Genomic DNA, 17221 nt, shown 5'->3' on the forward strand with positions numbered 1-17221 from the left:
CGCAGCAAGATGATTCCTCATGGACCTTACCGCGGTCACACACGCAAGACAAGAGAATGAAGATCAGCATGGAGCTTCAGAAACAAAAGTCACATTAAACAGATAAGAACACTAGCATTTAATAGGGCTATTCAGTGTTTAATTTATTTCATAGTAGGCCTACACATACACATTTCTGTTTGTTGTATTCTGTTGTTGTAACGGTTAAAATTAAAAAAAGGTTAAAACGTTTAAAAGTTTATAAGCTGTGCTATGTTTTGCGGCTCCAGACTAATTTTCTTTAGTGGAAGAGATGGCAAAATGGCTCTTTTGATAGTAAAGTTTGCTGACCCCTGATATAAGGGAACCATATAATAAACTGTCTCATGCTTTAACTGCAAGTAGGTCATTCCAGCAGACACAAAATCGTCCATACAGTTTAGAAGAAAGGAGGTTGCATCGTAAGCGGTGAAAAGGCGTGAGACAAAAATGAAGTGGTGGAATTCTCTCCCAGCATTGGTTGTACTGGGAGATACATTGTTGGACGTGTGTCTTCTCTCAAAATAAATTGCTATGTTACGATTTTTTTTGCTGGCGGTTGTTTGCCTTGTAGGTTAACTCTGGCCATTTGAAAATAACTCCTTTCTCACCAGAAACATAAGAGACTCCCTCGGACACAGATTTTGTTAGCTTTTGGTTGTGCTGGAATCAGTTGAGTGAGATCTGCTAGGAAAGGGGGCCCAGGAGGAACAAATAGTTTCCTTTGACAGATGGTAATCCTGGTTTAGAGCAAAAGTCAGGCTGCTTTTGTCTTTTGGAGTCTCTAGAATTCCCACCATTTAACATACACCTTTCTTTCTTTTCCTTTATGAAAAATGTCTTCCTAAGAATGGAAGTCCTGTCAAGCACTAATATAACACAAGATGGCGCTAACGTACCAGGAAACACTATTGGGAGCGCTTTGTGTTGCTTTTTATTCCTACACCCAAACAACCATCTTGGTTTATAAGCCGCTAACATGGCTTCAGAAAATGGCGCATAAAACAGAGTTCCCGTCTATCGATGGGGGCGGGCTTGTAACTAATTTCAACTTCCGGTGCGAAGTCAGTATCGGACATTTGCGTTTTGGGCACGGAAGAGGGGAGTATTTAGGTGTCAGCGTTAGAGCAGGCTGCTTCCTGCAGGTAGCGTATTAGAGCTGGATATCGCGCTCCGGCTGTGAAATGGCATGGCTACGCACAGCTTTGGAAAAGCAGCAGCATGGAGGGGAGGCTGAAGTGTTCGATGAAGATGGTGAAGAGATGCTCCTTTTGCAGCAGGACTGGAAGATCTCCATGGAGAAGAGAATTAAGGTATTTGCGACATAACTAAACGTAGCGATGTTGCGAACCCACAACTAATAAGTAATTTCCAGTTTTGTGCTGTTGGCAGGGCCGGACTGGTGGTAAAAAGCATGAAAGCAGCCCACATGTAAACGTATGATCTAGTAAATGGGGCCTCTTCTGTGCAGTCGGTAAAAGCCTGAGCTAAGCAGCACCTGTTACCCTACCTCCAAGCAGCATGTGCATAGAGTACCAGGGCCATGAGGAACAATGTAACATAATATATAGTAACATAGTAAGTAGAGTTGAAAAAAGACACACGTCCATCAAGTTCAACCTTTTAGGATTTTTTTGTTTTTTCTTTGACGGGGTAGGCAGGAGGAACAGGTCACAAGCCCCCAGCGGGAGTGGGGCCAGGCAGCACACAGCGGAGTACATCATATAGATATACATATAGATATACATATAGATACATATAGATATATATAGATATATAGCTATATATATAGATATAGATAGATAGATATAGATAGATATATAGATATATATATATAGATATAGATAGATAGATATAGATATATATATATATTAGTTAGAAGAACAAACCGCACCAACCAGGGCTTAATATAAAGACAAAGTGTCAAAATTTATTTTTGAAAATACATTTTGACACTTTGTCTTTATATTAAGCCCTGGTTGGTGCGGTTTGTTCTTCTAACTATTATTATTGTTTTGAACCAGCACACAGGCATGTGATCTTTTCACCGTGTGCACCAGCCACACACTGTATATATATATATATATATATATATATATATATATATATATATATATATATATATATATATATATATATATATATAAAAAAAAATGTGGAGTGAAGCCCCACTTTTCCCGTGTGAGCCACTAGCAGGGCACCTAGAAGCCTGGGCATTGAGCAGTGGCGTAAAGAAGGCACCTGGTGACTCTGCAATGCAGAGGTGATCCCGGGATCCCCTTCAGGACAGGAATGCCTCTCACCCCAATGCTGATCATGCTGGGACGCTCACACAGCAGGTAGCAGCAGCCGTAGCAGCGCGACAACGGAGGAGAGGAGTGGGAGGGGCAGAGCCAGAATGGGAGATACGACGGAGGAGCGGTCCTAAAGCCCTCAGGATGCACTGAAGCTGAAAAAACTTCGGAGGCAATTAGCGCAGTGTTCCAGGTGAGAAGCGGCCCACTTCAACAAAATATGGGCGACCCCTCGGGTATTTGCCCGAAACTACAGATTGTCAGTCCAGGCCTAGCTGATGGTAACCTACCCCTATACATACACAGGGAAGCAAATGTTCTCTGAATTAAATTACCGTAGGTCAGAGTCAGGTCTGGTATTTACAGAGTTTGCTAAACCTGGGACGCGGCTTTAACTTCAGTTTGTTATGGAGATCGTTTTGGTCTATGAATTTGCATCTAGGTTGTGATGTTTGTCGCATAAAACACCAATTGTTATAAAGATAATGTACCTGCATTGTTCTGAGCTTAACTGGTTGGATCACAAATACTTTCCCTGCGGAAATTCTTCTATCCATTATCTAGAGTCCAAAGTACCAGAAGTGATCTTTTGTTTATGGTTATGCCTTGCCTTTTTTAACAGCCTGTTTGACATTTGAAGTTTTGCAATTTGCAATGCATCCCCACATATATATCTGTTTTAGACCCAACTGACCTTTAATTGCCAATATGTATATGCCTCTGATATACTCTATTATTATGGGAAAGCCTGTCATTTCAGAGGTTCAATAAGAGATGTAAAACAGCAACTTAATTTCAAAAAAGATAAATTATTTTCAGGCATTTCAGATTGATCCATAGAAGGGAAATGCAGCCTAAAACCGTACATCAAATCAACAATATATTGATAGAATAAAGATTTACACTTCTTCACACTGTCCAGTTCTACAAGCTGCCTCAATGCCCAGCTTTGCACAGACAGTGCTATTGCAGGGCATTTTGTCACCCCAGTGGTTTTTAACTTGTGGGAAAGCAGAATGACTGTTTTCAGAACCATATGTGTCCTTACTCAAGTAGTTGTCGAGTAACTTGATTATTGATTGACCAAGTTACACTAACTACTTCCATGTCCTGACACACCTACATAACAGTAAAAATAGCAACATTATACCAAATACGCAAAAATAATATCTATTGTGGAAAGGGGATGTAGTAGGCATTACATTCTAGTTTTTATCTCTAACCTGTTTTCATTTTGTGGAATGCTTGCTCGGTTTGAATTATTTGTCTTGTATTCTTAGGAGGGCTACATTGATGGAATAGAGGCTGGGAAAGAAAATTCTTTACAGACTGGGTTTAATTTCGGATATAAAATTGGAGTGAACCTGCTAAAGCCATATGGAGAGCTTAAAGGGGCATTAAGGTAAGTTGTATAGTAATTGTTTTCAAATCACCAGCTATTTAAAGTTCACCCAGCTTGATATCTTTCCTTTAAGACAAACTTGCCCCTATGGCAATACCATATTTTCAAGCAAGTATTCTTTGTGAACCATAAACTCAAAGACAAAAAAATCTTATAGCTTGGTTGTCATTGGTTATGTAACATGTTGTCTTGACCACTGAGACAAAGTATTTGTCATACACATAACTGGAACCTTGGCAGTACTGCTGCTTTTGGGTAATAGCACTATATTAACTCCCCATGCATGAATTTGTTTAAAAAAATGCAAATGAATTAAACTCCTGTATTGTTTTCACTATTTTCGTGTATTAACTGAACATGTATGAATTATAATTCTTGTAAGTTTTATTTTACTTATATTAATGCCCTGCTATATTTTACACTACATAACTAGTAGCACCTTAAGTTAACTATTTTACCCACTTGTTTATAAAAGCCTAAAGGGAAACTATAATGCACTATATTTGTGTGTAGTTTATGACAAAGCAGTCATTGTTCACATTTCTAAATACAGCAGTAGTGTGGTTTTTATTTTATTTTTTTCTAAATTGTGTATTCTGCATTCCAAAATTACCCAGTTTGGGCATCACTGAAATTTAATTTTACTATTCATAAACTCTTAAAAATGTTTTTAAATAAATAAAATCCCTCAAAAGTAATGTTTAGTGGCTACAAACGTATTCTAGAAGAATAAGTTGAATAGAAAGCAGAAAATTTTGTCAAAGTTTAGCTGTAGCTGACAATAAACTTGATGTATCATCAGGAATTGCCAGTGCTTTTAGAAGGGTTGTCAATTATCACGGTCATTTATTTATGATGCTTTTTGTGTTTGTTGTAGTGCACTCCTGACATGGTGCCAACAGAACAAGACAAAAGATGCAGCTTCTGAAAAACTAAATGAGCTTCTGACTTCACTAGATCAGTGTGAGGAACAAATTGTAAAAGATCTGCCTTCCTTTTATAAAGGTGCACAACCATCAGATTTATTGCAATTTGTGGAGGACATGGATCTCATCAGTCATGAGCAGAAATGTGAACAGAATGAGCCAGGCTCCTGTGCAGACAACAAAAACTGTTGCAGAAGCCCTGACTTTAATGGATCATTAACTTTCAGTTGCAGGAATACCAGCTATATCAGCGATGCAACCAAAAAAGAACTTTGTAAGATTTTTAAAGAGACTCTCTTAGTGGGTGAACAGCTTGATATTTCAACAGAACTACTTTGCTATATTCAAACACTAAATAACAAACATGTCTTTTGAGTCACCTGTTACAATTTTACCAGGAAACAAAATATCTGACATTGGCATTTAAAACACAATGGAAGATGCCCATTTTTCAAAGTGACAACTTTATGGGGACATTATTAAGATATTTAAAATCAGATTTTATATTGGTTTATTTGATTAAAAGTAACAGTAACTTAACTTGTTTTTTTTTTCTTTTACTCCTGTAGTTTTGGAAATACAATATCAAAACCCTTACCTTTTTTCAGCAGTGCATTGTGTGTGCCAAAATCTGTATCATGAGTATTGTATTGGGGTTAAATCCTGTCTTCTACAAATCGAGTCTATTTTAAATTGTTACTTGGGAGGGGGAGGCAACTGTCAAAGTTCTATCCCTCTTGATGATCTCCCTGGTTTTATATATAAAAAAAAATGTCACGACGGTAGTGAGACTTTTATTTATTGCTGGTAACTTTGAATGTATCCAAGCTTTAGCGTGCATCCGCTTTACATGGCAATGGCCTTTGGTACCAAGAGACTATTTAAATGTGATTTGTATGTACTGCACTGTTTGTTTCCCTGACAAAGGTTCCGGTTAGGAACCGAAACGTAGGATTTATTAAACCTCCACTTTTGCTTCATACTGTTGCTGTGTTGTTAAAATTCCTAGGAGTGCCGTCGCTTGATGTAAATTTATTATATATATCGATCTATCTATCTCAGACATGGTGCTGAACATCTCAAGCCAGAATCAAACTCAGGCAGCACCCCACTGAACTATCATGTAATCCCTGGATATTATGCCTGTCCAAGCACTTTTTTTATTTATATTTGCACCAAAAAGATATGAAACATGCCTTACAGTCATGAGTAGGGTTACATATATAAATTGTAGTAGATCTGCACACATTTTTCGACCTACCCCACTGGTCAAATTACACAGTAATCATCTGGACCCTAAACATTTAAAGGGTTACACTTCCCTCTCCTCCTGGAGCCACTCCCATTGCATCAGAAAAACTATTAGGCCCCTCTATAGATATTCTCATTTAGTTAAGTTCCTATTGTTAAAGGGCTTCTCCCCTCCAACTCCTCAGACATATACTAAGTGGTGAACGAGAATACATATAAAATTTCTTGTTGTCTCATAGGAGATAATGTTTGCACATATTTTGACCAAGTGGCAAAAAAGGTTGTGACTTGACGTTCTCTATTAAGAGTGGTTTCCAACCAATCCATATCACATATCAAGTTTAGTGAGCTTCATTTCAACTGATGGGAGCAGATGTGATATCCAGCAATTAAATATAGATTTTCTACTGACAACAGAAACAATATTTGTTAATTTCTTATCTACCTTTGGAACTTTTGTGTTTTCTAAAAATTGCCCAAAGAGGTGTGGGATGTGTGACAGGATTATAGACAGTGGTAAATATCTGCTTTTAAAACCCCGCGCTTTGAACAGGCATCAGAATCGGACCAGAATAATTGTCAGAGTCAGAATAATTCAGTAGTTTCATTATCACCGGCTGAGGGCGGTTATCTGAAGACTTCTCCGCACCAATATGGTGGAAATGTTCAATTGTGAGAGACAAAATGTCCTCAAGGCTCAAAGCCTCTGGTAGTTGTATTGTGAAGGTGGCCATACACGGCCAATAAAAGCTGCCGACAGACCAAATCGGCAGCTTATTGGCCCGTGTATGGGTCCCCCCGATGGGCTTCCCCGATCGAGATCTGCCGCATCTGTTTGTTGATGCAGTCCTGCGATCCGACCCCCGTTTCCCATGCGTTAAGATGCGATCGTTGGGCCCTAGGGCCCATGATCGGATCAGCCCTATATTGCCCACCTCAAGGTGGGCATATCGGAGAGAGATCCACTTGTTTGGCGACATCGCCAAACGAGTGGATCTCTGTGTATGGCCATCTTTAGAAAGTGTTCCAGTTGGTTACCTTTGATTGATTCAGGAATACCAATTATCCTCAAGAGAATCAGGTAGGGGACCCTAGGATAAGTGAGTGGGGCACTAACCCATCTAAATGCAAATGCTCTGTAAGGCTTCACGTGTATTGTTATTGCTAGTTTAATTACTTATCTTTCTATTCAGGCCCTCTCCTGTTCATATTCCAGTCTTTAATCTAAGCATGCTTTCTAGGGTAATGTGGACCGTAGCAACCAGTTTCCAGAAATTGCTGGCGAGCAGCTGAATAAAAAGCTACATAACTAAAGAATCACAAATAATGAAAAACAGTTGCAAACTGACTCAAAGTATTACTCTATACAGCTTACTAAAAGTTAAAACATCATGGGAGTATCCATTCATCATGGCCACTGCACATGACTCATTTATTTGCCCCTACAAAACATGCCAATTGCATTAGTTATTTAACTTGCACAATAACATGATACCAGGGAGGAGAAGAGAATAGTGTAATTCATCAATATATGTATGATTTAAACGTAATCATAATCTACTGTGCCTACTTAATAAATTTATATATTTAGCAGCCCACTCGCACACGAATCTGTTTACAAGTGGGAAATACAGCAGTGAAAACAAGTATTGAACATGCCAATGTTTTTCTCAGTAAATATATTTCTAATGGGGCTATTGACATGAATTTTTACAAATAAATCATAACAAACAAGTCCATAAATTATGTGGAATAACCCCGGGATATAAGTATTGAACACATGAAGAAAAGGAGGTGCAAAGAGGCATGGAAAGCCAAGAACCCTGCTGAAGTTTGCTGTACAACATTTGGACAAGCCAATGAAATTGTGCGAGAATATAGTCTGGTCAAATGAGACTAAAATTTAACTCTCTGGGTGTCATTGCACACACCATGGGGCAAATGTATTATATATAACAACTCTATTTCATTTTATGAAAAAGATCCTGTCATTGGAAAACATGTTTTTTTTCAAAACACATCAGTTAATAGTGCTACTCCAGCAGAATTCTGCACTGAAATCCAATTTTCAAAAGAGCAAACAATTTTTTTATATTCAATTTTAAAATCTGACATGGGGCTAGACATTTTGTCAATTTCCCAGCTGCCCAGCATAAGGTACTGGAAGAATTCATAAAATTGAAGGAAGGATGAATGGAGAAATGTACCCAGACATTCGTCATAAGAATCTGCTGCAATCTACCAGGATCCTGAAGATGAAACAAGGGTGGACATTTCAGCAAGACAATGATTCCAGACACAAAGCCAAGGAAACTCTCAACTGGTTTCAGAGAAAGAAAATAAAGCTGCAAAAATGGCCCAGTCCAGTTGAATCCAATTGAAAATCTATGGAAAGAACTGAAGATCAGGGCCAAAATCATACCCGAGCAATGCATGCGACTAGTTTCTCCATACAGGAGGCATTTGAAGCTGTCAGTACCAACAAAGACTTTTCTAATAAGTATTAAATACATTTCAGTAAGCGTGTTCAATATTTATTCACAATGTAATTCAACTTTATTGCACATAATTTATAAACTTATTTGTTTTGATTTCTTTGTATGTGTGGATTACTTGGGTTGTTACGGACATCTGTAAATTTCAATAGCCCCATTAGATAGATATATATATATATATATATATATATATATATATATACATACTGAGAAAACCATTGACGTGTTCAATATTTATATTCTCTGCTGTATGTACAGGTATGGGATCCTTTATCTGGAAACCCACTATCCAGAAAGCTCTGATTTACACATGCCCATCTCCCATATACTATTTTACCCAAATTGAAATGTGTAAGTGAAAAGGTATGAAGATTCAAATTACAGAAAGATCAGAAACACCAGGTCCCAAGTATTCTGGATAACAGGTCCCATACCTGTATTTAAATAAATTAAATCCCACAAATTAGTGACTCCGTATACCTCATAGCAACTCCATCTTACATTACTCAACCTACAATTGTGAATAAATTGTTAAATGGGCCAAGCCACAAATAGTGCATGACTTAAAATCTTACATTAAATATATTATTTAACACTATTTGAATCTGATAGACATTTCCCTAATATAATACTTTATGTACTAGCACAGATGATAGGATCTGAACTCTACTTGATACATGTTTAAAAAACAACTCCGTGAAGAAAAATATCAAATGAATGTTTTAAAACACTACAATACAATACCATTTGGACACACGGGCAGATTTGTAAAAATGGAACCCATGTTCTTTTCATTCTTATGGGATTTTTAGAATTGGATTTATCAATGCGCGAACGTTAAAACCATTTCATAAATACAGTTCTAAAAATCTCATAAAAATTAATATAATGTGGATGAGTTTTCATTTCTTAAGCTCTAAACACTTTGATAATTCTGCCCCACAATGTTGAGCCAGTATATCCATAGTATATCTACAAATCACAAGACAGAAGCAGCCACTGCAATCCCCAATACTGCATCTTTCAATATGAAAGCATAACTGAATCTACTGATCCTCTGAAGGAATTACCTTTGACCATATATGGCACACTGATCACCCTAAAAATTGCCCACTATATCCGTATTGATCTAATCAGACCCCTAAGTTTCACCAGGTAGAACAGTGGCAACCAACATATCTCGTAAGCTGGGTGATCCTCACTCAGTATGGACCACCACTGTTCCGAGACCCATTAAGTGACCTGCCAATTACTTGATTAGTTTGTAATAAAACATATTTATTCCTGACTTCCTGGGTCCTGAAGTTCATATATTAATTGATTCTTTCTGTATGCCTGACCCTAACATGGAGGAGTACTCCCATACAAAAGTTTCAGCTTGTCTGGGTGAGGATGAAGCAATATGTAAAAGGAACACAGCACCACACTCGACTAACAAATTGTTGTATAATCAACAGAAACATCTATTATGTGTGCACCCATACACAGAATATAGATACACTGAAATGCACAGAGCACCCCCATTTGGAAAGTATGACAACAGAAATTATGTTTAAATGATATTTAGAGTAAAAGTACATTAGATTTAACTCTAGTGGACCCAGCACTGGCCCAATAATTACCCTAAAGAATCATCATTGGTTATGTAATCATAAAGCATAATATTAGCATAACCATGCATTCCAAGGTTTTTATGGGTCACAATAACCCTAGAAGATAAAAATGACATTTTATGAGAATTGTGTACCAGCAGAGGGTTTTAGCTGGTCACTTGTGAATGTGGCCTACACCAATCCAGGTGTTTGTCAACCATGAAAATCTTTATACACGGTTCATATTTTAGAGTTTCTACATGCTGCACAGTTGGATAATTTTACAGCACATGTAGCATCCAGTTATTTTAGTTAAGTTTTGCATTTTGACAAATCATTAAATCAACGAAAAATGCAAAATCTTGTATTTACTCATATGTTATTCATCAAAACCTTGTTTAAAATGTTTTGGTTTACCATTAGAAGCTTCTGCAACCCATAAAACACAGGCTTTGTGTTTTGTTTGTAAGGGTTGATGTGTCAGTCCCATAACCTGAAAATAACATGCATGATTTGTACATCTGAGTGATACTTCTGAAATTGGGTTTGTCCATCAAGAGCCAACATCTAATATAATGCAGGTTAATAGGTATGCAACCTTATTTATGGCAGAATTTGGAGAAACTGCATCCTGTTTCTTTTAATCCAAACAGGCTAGATTTGCTGAACGGTCATTGCACCATTCATGGAGCACAACAAGAATAATCCTTCTTAATAAAATCACATTTATATAATCACAATTATATGTAACAACACACAGATTTGTCATTGTGGTGCTCCGTGAATGGTGCTAGGACTGTCGAAATTTCTTGCTTGTTCTGGAGGTGTTGGTCACTAGTGGTCTGGCGATATGTTCTGGGTGAGCTCTCTTTTTGGGTTTTTCAACATAGGTTTGCTGAACTGCCACAATACATACTGGGTTGTTATAAGGAAAATAACAGCACACACAGTGTGTAACCAAAACAAAATATATTCACAGGTTTATTTTACCATTTATATTTATGAAAAGACAACAAAGAAAATATAGATTTTACAACATTCAGTAGGAGTCTTCTATTTTTTTCTCTGGAATGACTGAAGAAACCATGAAACTGGAAACATTTAGGTTGAGTTCTTCTGTAATACTTGTACTGAGGTCACCTGTAAAGCTTGAACTGTGTTCTGTCATACTAGAGCTGGGTTCCTCTGACAAGACAGGACTTTGAACTTCCAATATGATAGAACTGGGGCCATCCAACATAACCTGATCAGGCACTTCTGCCATGAGTGCCCCAGGGCCCTCTGCCATTATAGGACTGGACTCCTTGGCAAAACTGGTACTAAACCGAGCAGCAAAGCTGTAAGGCTCTATTGCAAAGGTAGAATTTTGTTCATCTGATTGCATGGCCATTTTATGACCCAAATTGTCATTTACCGTTTTATGTTTGTTTTGCCCCAAAACTTTATTTTCAGGACTGTTTATTTGCTCCATGTCGTGGTCCAAAGCCATTGAAACATCTCTTTCAAAGCCCTCTGTAGTTAAAGGATGCACCGACTTCTCAGTTGCAGAATAAGTTTCCACCTTGGAGACAGCTCCCAACTTCTTTGACCGCTTTAGAATAGCTCTCATAGTGATGGGTATGGACATGCAACTGAAAGAGGAAGGCAAAGAGAAAAAGGTTCTAGATTAGCCACTAATGTTTATGTAATTTAGATGCATTACGGTATAATTAATTTTAAAGCACAAGAAACTGTTGAATAAATGTGTTAAAGGTATGGCATCTCTTATCCAGAAACAATTTAGAGAAAGTTACAAATTATTGGCCATCTCCCACAGAGTCAATTATAAACAAATAATTTAAACTTTTTAAAATGATTTCCTTTTTCTCCTTAAAATACCTTGTACTTGATGGTAACTAATCAAGTAGGTTTTGAGGTAACAGTGAGTTAGGTTGAAAAAAAAAAAAAAACATGTCCATCAATTTCAACCTTTTAAGTCTATATAAAACCTGCATAACTGCTAGTTTTTCTTCAAATTTTTGCCCCTTTTAATATAGCTCAAACCCTTGTTTGCCCTTGAAGCTGCTGACTGGCTTTGCTTGCTACATTCAAATGTATTACCTACAACAGTGATGTCCATTTTCTATGGTATCAAGGGCTGGAATTTTTTCGGCCTACATGGTGGAGGGCCGATAATGGAAGCCAGTGTTGGCCACATTACCAAAAAACTTTTAAGTCCATGTCCACATTAATGGTGGTAGCACACCAAAAGTCCAAATGGTTGGTGCTCACTGCAGGGATATCACTCATCACTCATATGTAAAAAAATGTAAGTCATATTAAAACATACCCTTAAATCCCTATGCCTCCTCCTCCCCTGTGGATAACACAGCACCCCCAGCACATGATTGTGTGCCCTTAACAACAATTTCCAAATGCTAACAAACCCTCATAACAAAATTGTCAGTAGAAGCAGAAAAAGCATTTGAAACGGCTTTTCTTGGACAGGGTCAGACTGGGCCTGTGAAACTGTGAAAAAACCAGTGGGGCCCACCAACCCAGACCCGCTGATGACATGATAGCCACTCTCCCATACCTGCCTCGGCTGTGGCCGCAAGGAAAAATAACAAGGTACTGGTGGGGGAGTATGGGGTTTGATGCGCCAACAAGTGGAGGACTCCACAACTGAGGCAAGGGGCCTGGGGGTATGTGGGGGCACCTGAGGTGGCAGCCCCGGTACGCCCAGGACCCCTCAGTCGACTATTCTCTGAAAAATCTTTGAAACAAATGTAACAGATTAATGGGGGAATGTAATATCAGTAACAGAAAAAATATTTGTAATGTGAAAAGTTATGCCTTTGTGTGAACAAATTTTGCTTTGAGCAAATTTAATATAGCTTTTGCAAACGCGGAAACTGTTTAGCGACCACTTCCAACAGTGGAAGAAGGTTTGTGAATTTTATAGTTTGCTCCAGTGTGCAGTGAATGTAATAAAACTTCTTGCTGAAAAAGTTGTTATGTTTGCGCCAAAAGACTACAACATCTTCAAACACTTCTTAAAAGTGGGCAATTCTCAATTAAAATTCACAATGCATAATTAAAATTCGTTTAAAGGAAGTATATCACATTGCAAATACTAGTTTTTTTTCTTATTTGTGCAAATTGTTTTGCTCTTTGCGACTTTTATTACATCCGCCCATAAGTGCCCAACACAAAAATTCACAGTAAATAAAATAACAACCTGAAAAATAAACTATGGGACAAGGCAAGATTCTACACTATCTTTTCGCAATATAATGCTTGAGCAATGCAATCCAAAATATTTAGGACATATGGATCCCAAGATAGCTAGTTATGTAGACGATTCACTCTTTTTTTTTTTTTTTTAACTATATTACAAGCCACACATCTCTGTTCTCTCACACATAGGAGATGGAATGGAGGAGATGGAATGGAGGAGAGAGTGACAGAGTGGTGGAGGGGAGCAAACTCGAACTAGAGGTAGGCAGAAGTCCCATTAACAGGTAGCTGCCCAGCGCCCTAGGCAAGTGCCTCTTCTGCCTTCCCCTAGTTCAGGCCCTGGTCACCATGACGTCAATCTTGGTTACAAAGGATTAAATTAGAAAAAGTGAACAACCCTCCCCCATTCTTCTAAGCAACAATGAATAATAGATTGTGTTTGTCTCGCCCTGGACTTCAACTGATCATTAACTTAAACATTTCCCCTTTATTGGAATGCCATATAGATCTGCTATGGTACCCGTCAGTGTTTGAATTAGGATTGGGCCTGTCCGAACGGTCCCAGAAACATATTATGAGGGGGGGATAGCAAATCACAAACCTGCAGTCACACAAGCAAAGGCAGGCTTCAGTTCCCTATCAGGTCATCCTAGCTGTTCATTGGTTCCTATCTTACAGTGCAGTGTGCTGAGTTCTGACAGCTCCCCTGAACATCCAGAGAATTCAGCTAGCAGAAAGTGGAACCCATGAGTGGGACTAGTAGAGTTTGGGACAAAATGTTCAATAAATCAACCGAAAACAATACTTTCAGCATGTTCCTTTTAGATTTAGTGTATAATGCACTGGCACATTCTTGTTTTTCATACAACATGTCTCCTTTAACACTACTATCAAAATGAATGTCCAGTAACTTACCTGGTGTGCACCAGGCCCCCCTGCAAAAAAGTCACCAGCAGGGTCTGGTGTACAGAAATTCGTACCTGCCCACTTCCCAACCCCCTACTCGCTGCCTTGAGCCAGGCCTCTCCCAACCCTGCCTGTCAACAGGTCCGGATTTGTGGCAAGGCCACAAAGACCTGGCCTATGGCGGCAAGATTTTAAATTAACAATTTAATTGGAAGCACCGGGGACGCTTGTGGGGGGGGGGAGTGGGTGTTTGACTCTCCGGGCTAGGGGCAGGCCAAACAGAAATCCGGCCCTGCCTGTCAATTCAGATCCCTTCCTGTGTCCTCTCTCCCCGGAGTCCCCACTCAAAAGCAGGCATGCGGCTAAGGAGGGAGGAATTCTTCAGATCTATACAGGAAGTGGACCTAGTGATCTACTTCCTCTTTAATTAGGCCACTGTGAATGTTCTTTGGATACTTTTCTATATTTTAGATAATTCCCATTTGGATTCTAGTCTCTTAATTAAATACAATAAAAAGTATTAAATGTTAGTGATCTAAATGAAGATGCATGCAGAATAGATGCCATAAAGGTGTTGACTTACAAAATGTAAATTTTTTAACATTATATTTTGTTGAACCAAATCTTCACAAAGGGTCTGAAAACACAGGCATATATATGAAGAAAATAAAATAGTGAGTTTCATCTTTTGAATTAGTTTTATTTTTACCTTTCCAACACTTTTGTTATAAACTCGCTGTTGCAGGGAAATGAAGGGTCCACAGCATCCTTGTATAGTGTACAGTTTAATTGTCTAGAGCTCAAGACGTCAACAGCAACTAAAATAAGACAAAACAAGGACATTTCATGTAATATGAAGTGTACTAAAGAGGGACAGTTATAATGGCATTTAAGACTGAAGGTGTAGTGCGGAAAGTACAATGTTTTTTTTTAACAGAATAAAGTATCTCGCTCATAATTCCAGTGTTATTGTGGCTGCAAGAGAAAGTTGTGGTTGGCACAATTCTGTTTGATGCAATTGAATTTCGATATGAATGAGTCCAGATTATGTCATTCCTGGTACTTGTCGTCTCTTGCATGTTCTGACTCCGGCAGCAGTGGGAACTTGCCCAGTTGGCACAATTGGCACATTGAACACTATTCAGTGGAGGCGGAGCTGACTATCAGGGCACAAAGTGTGCAAGTTCATGAAGTGGTTTTGAATGCAAGTACTTTTTTTTCAAATTTGTTTTTATTAACATTTTCAATACACACACAAAAGTACAGAAAGAAACATTGAAATGTCTTACAATCGTCAATCGTGGGTATTCACATGGATACAACCAAGCACAACTGAACCGTTTACATGCATACACTTACCAGGAAACATTTCACCCAGACGTAGGAATGCAAGTACTTTTAATGAACTAGGTCAATGTGCACAACTGCATACGTTTTACCTTCACTGCAACTGCACATGTGGCTGTAATAAACCCTTCTGAAATACTTTGGAGCTTCTTAAAATTCATTTTTTATTTAAGTGTTTTCAAATGTAGAAGAAACAAAGGACTAAAACCTCATGGACTGGTTAACTAGATTCTGCAATCTGTCGAGAGCAGTTATGCAGTAAGTAAACCATAAGCAAATCAATTGGTGGTCAACTGAGATCATGCATTATATCTTTAAATAGGAGAACAACTGTAACCAGATAGTGTGTACATCTTCAGATAATAATTCAATTAATATTTTAGTGATATAGCACAACCCTACATTTTTTTCTTGCTGCAACTGGCTGTTTCATTAAAAGGAGCATGGTTTTAGTCTCTCTCTATTTTAATAAGCTAATGTCAGCATGAGTCAGGATTATTTAAAATGCCCAGCAGCTAAACAATTACTGAAGTTTTTAGTGCATTAAGTGTGTCAGGCAGTGATATCAACTAACTCCACATCATGTATAAATCCATATTCCACAAATAGTAGCATGGAATAAGGTATTAAAATGGGAACTATAACGAAAATGTAATATAATCTTTATCACACTGAAACAAGAAACTTAGTCTATTAGATTAACTAATTAAACTAAATATAACCAATTAAAAATTCTGTACTGTTTCTGAAATAATCACGTTTATCTGCACTATCCCTCTCTTAGCGTTTATCTTCATTCTGTCTTCATGCAAGAGATGAGTGTAAAATTTTTATTGACAGATCTAATATATCTTTTAGGGAGGGGGGCTCTCTTTCCTAGCAGATTTATTAGAGCTAACTAAAATAACCAACTCCAGCAAAAGCAAAATGTAACAAAATAACTGACAGGCACAAACCTTGCGTAAAGGGAAACACGATTTCTGGTAATTTTTAACAAGTTAGCCCAAATAGATCTTCTAGGCAAAATGAGCCCCCAAAAGCTGTATTGGACTAAACTTTCATTAAAAAAAAAAAAACAAATCAGACTCCCAGAATTTTTAATTGATTATATTTAGAAAATTTCTTATTTTAAAATGATAAAGCTTATAATGAATTTTCATTTTCACAAGTTCCCCTTTAAGATGTTAGAAGCAGACTTATGCAACTTATGACATGGCATTAGTCAATGACTTTGAAGAGGCACAAACTATTCAATACAATTTATAAAGGTTATGTACACATAAGAAAAAACTTTCACAGCAGTTTAGGTGACTTTTGACCTTTCAATTTATTTTGAAGTCTTTCAAATGAGCAATGGAAGACCAGACTTTCATTGCAAGTTTTACTTTGCTAATTACTATGACAAAGTCATAGTCATAAAGCCATGAGTCGGATAGGCATCTCATAAAAAACATTAGTCCACCCAAATCACTAGTGATTAAAAAGTTAGTCTAATTTAGTACATATACATCTGGCTCCCCTAAGCCCCCCCCCCCCCATTACAACCATAAAACCACTCAGAATCTCTGGTCCCTCTACTCAGTAGAAGGTATAATAGCTAATAGTTGCATAAGCCTTAAATAACTAAAGAAGTAGGCTAGAAATGTACCAACTCAAGGCAACTACAAACCTTTAGCAGGGACGATCTGTGCCCCCAGTAGCTTCCCATCTTCTTTTCTGATTCACTGCACATGCTCTGTGCTGCTGTCAGTTACTAAGCTTAGGGACTGAC

At 37.9% G+C, this 17221-nt stretch overlaps 2 protein-coding genes across 2 annotated transcripts in view; one reads left to right on the forward strand and one right to left on the reverse strand.

Annotated features, from left to right (window-relative positions):
• The first annotated feature begins 1034 nt into the window (after positions 1-1034).
• yae1.L (YAE1, ABCE1 maturation factor L homeolog) lies at positions 1035-5620 on the forward strand. The gene is made up of 3 exons (XM_018267604.2): positions 1035-1331; positions 3593-3714; positions 4592-5620. Exons 1-3 carry the CDS (start codon positions 1203-1205, stop codon positions 5013-5015), a joined length of 675 nt encoding a protein of 224 aa, XP_018123093.1. The 5' UTR covers positions 1035-1202; the 3' UTR covers positions 5016-5620.
• A 5312-nt stretch (positions 5621-10932) lies between these two features.
• Positions 10933-17221, reverse strand: part of med1l.L (mediator complex subunit 1 like L homeolog) — a 39879-nt gene continuing 33590 nt past the window's right edge. Inside the window, exons 16-17 of the mRNA XM_041566143.1 lie at positions 14813-14921; positions 10933-11609 (exon numbers count right to left, since the gene is read on the reverse strand). Of these exons, the coding sequence (XP_041422077.1) occupies positions 11018-11609; positions 14813-14921 (701 nt within the window). The 3' untranslated portion in view covers positions 10933-11017. The remainder of the gene's footprint in view (positions 11610-14812; positions 14922-17221) is intronic.

Source organism: Xenopus laevis, chromosome 6L (assembly GCF_017654675.1).
Source record: "Xenopus laevis strain J_2021 chromosome 6L, Xenopus_laevis_v10.1, whole genome shotgun sequence".
Taxonomy (NCBI): Eukaryota; Metazoa; Chordata; class Amphibia; order Anura; family Pipidae; genus Xenopus; species Xenopus laevis.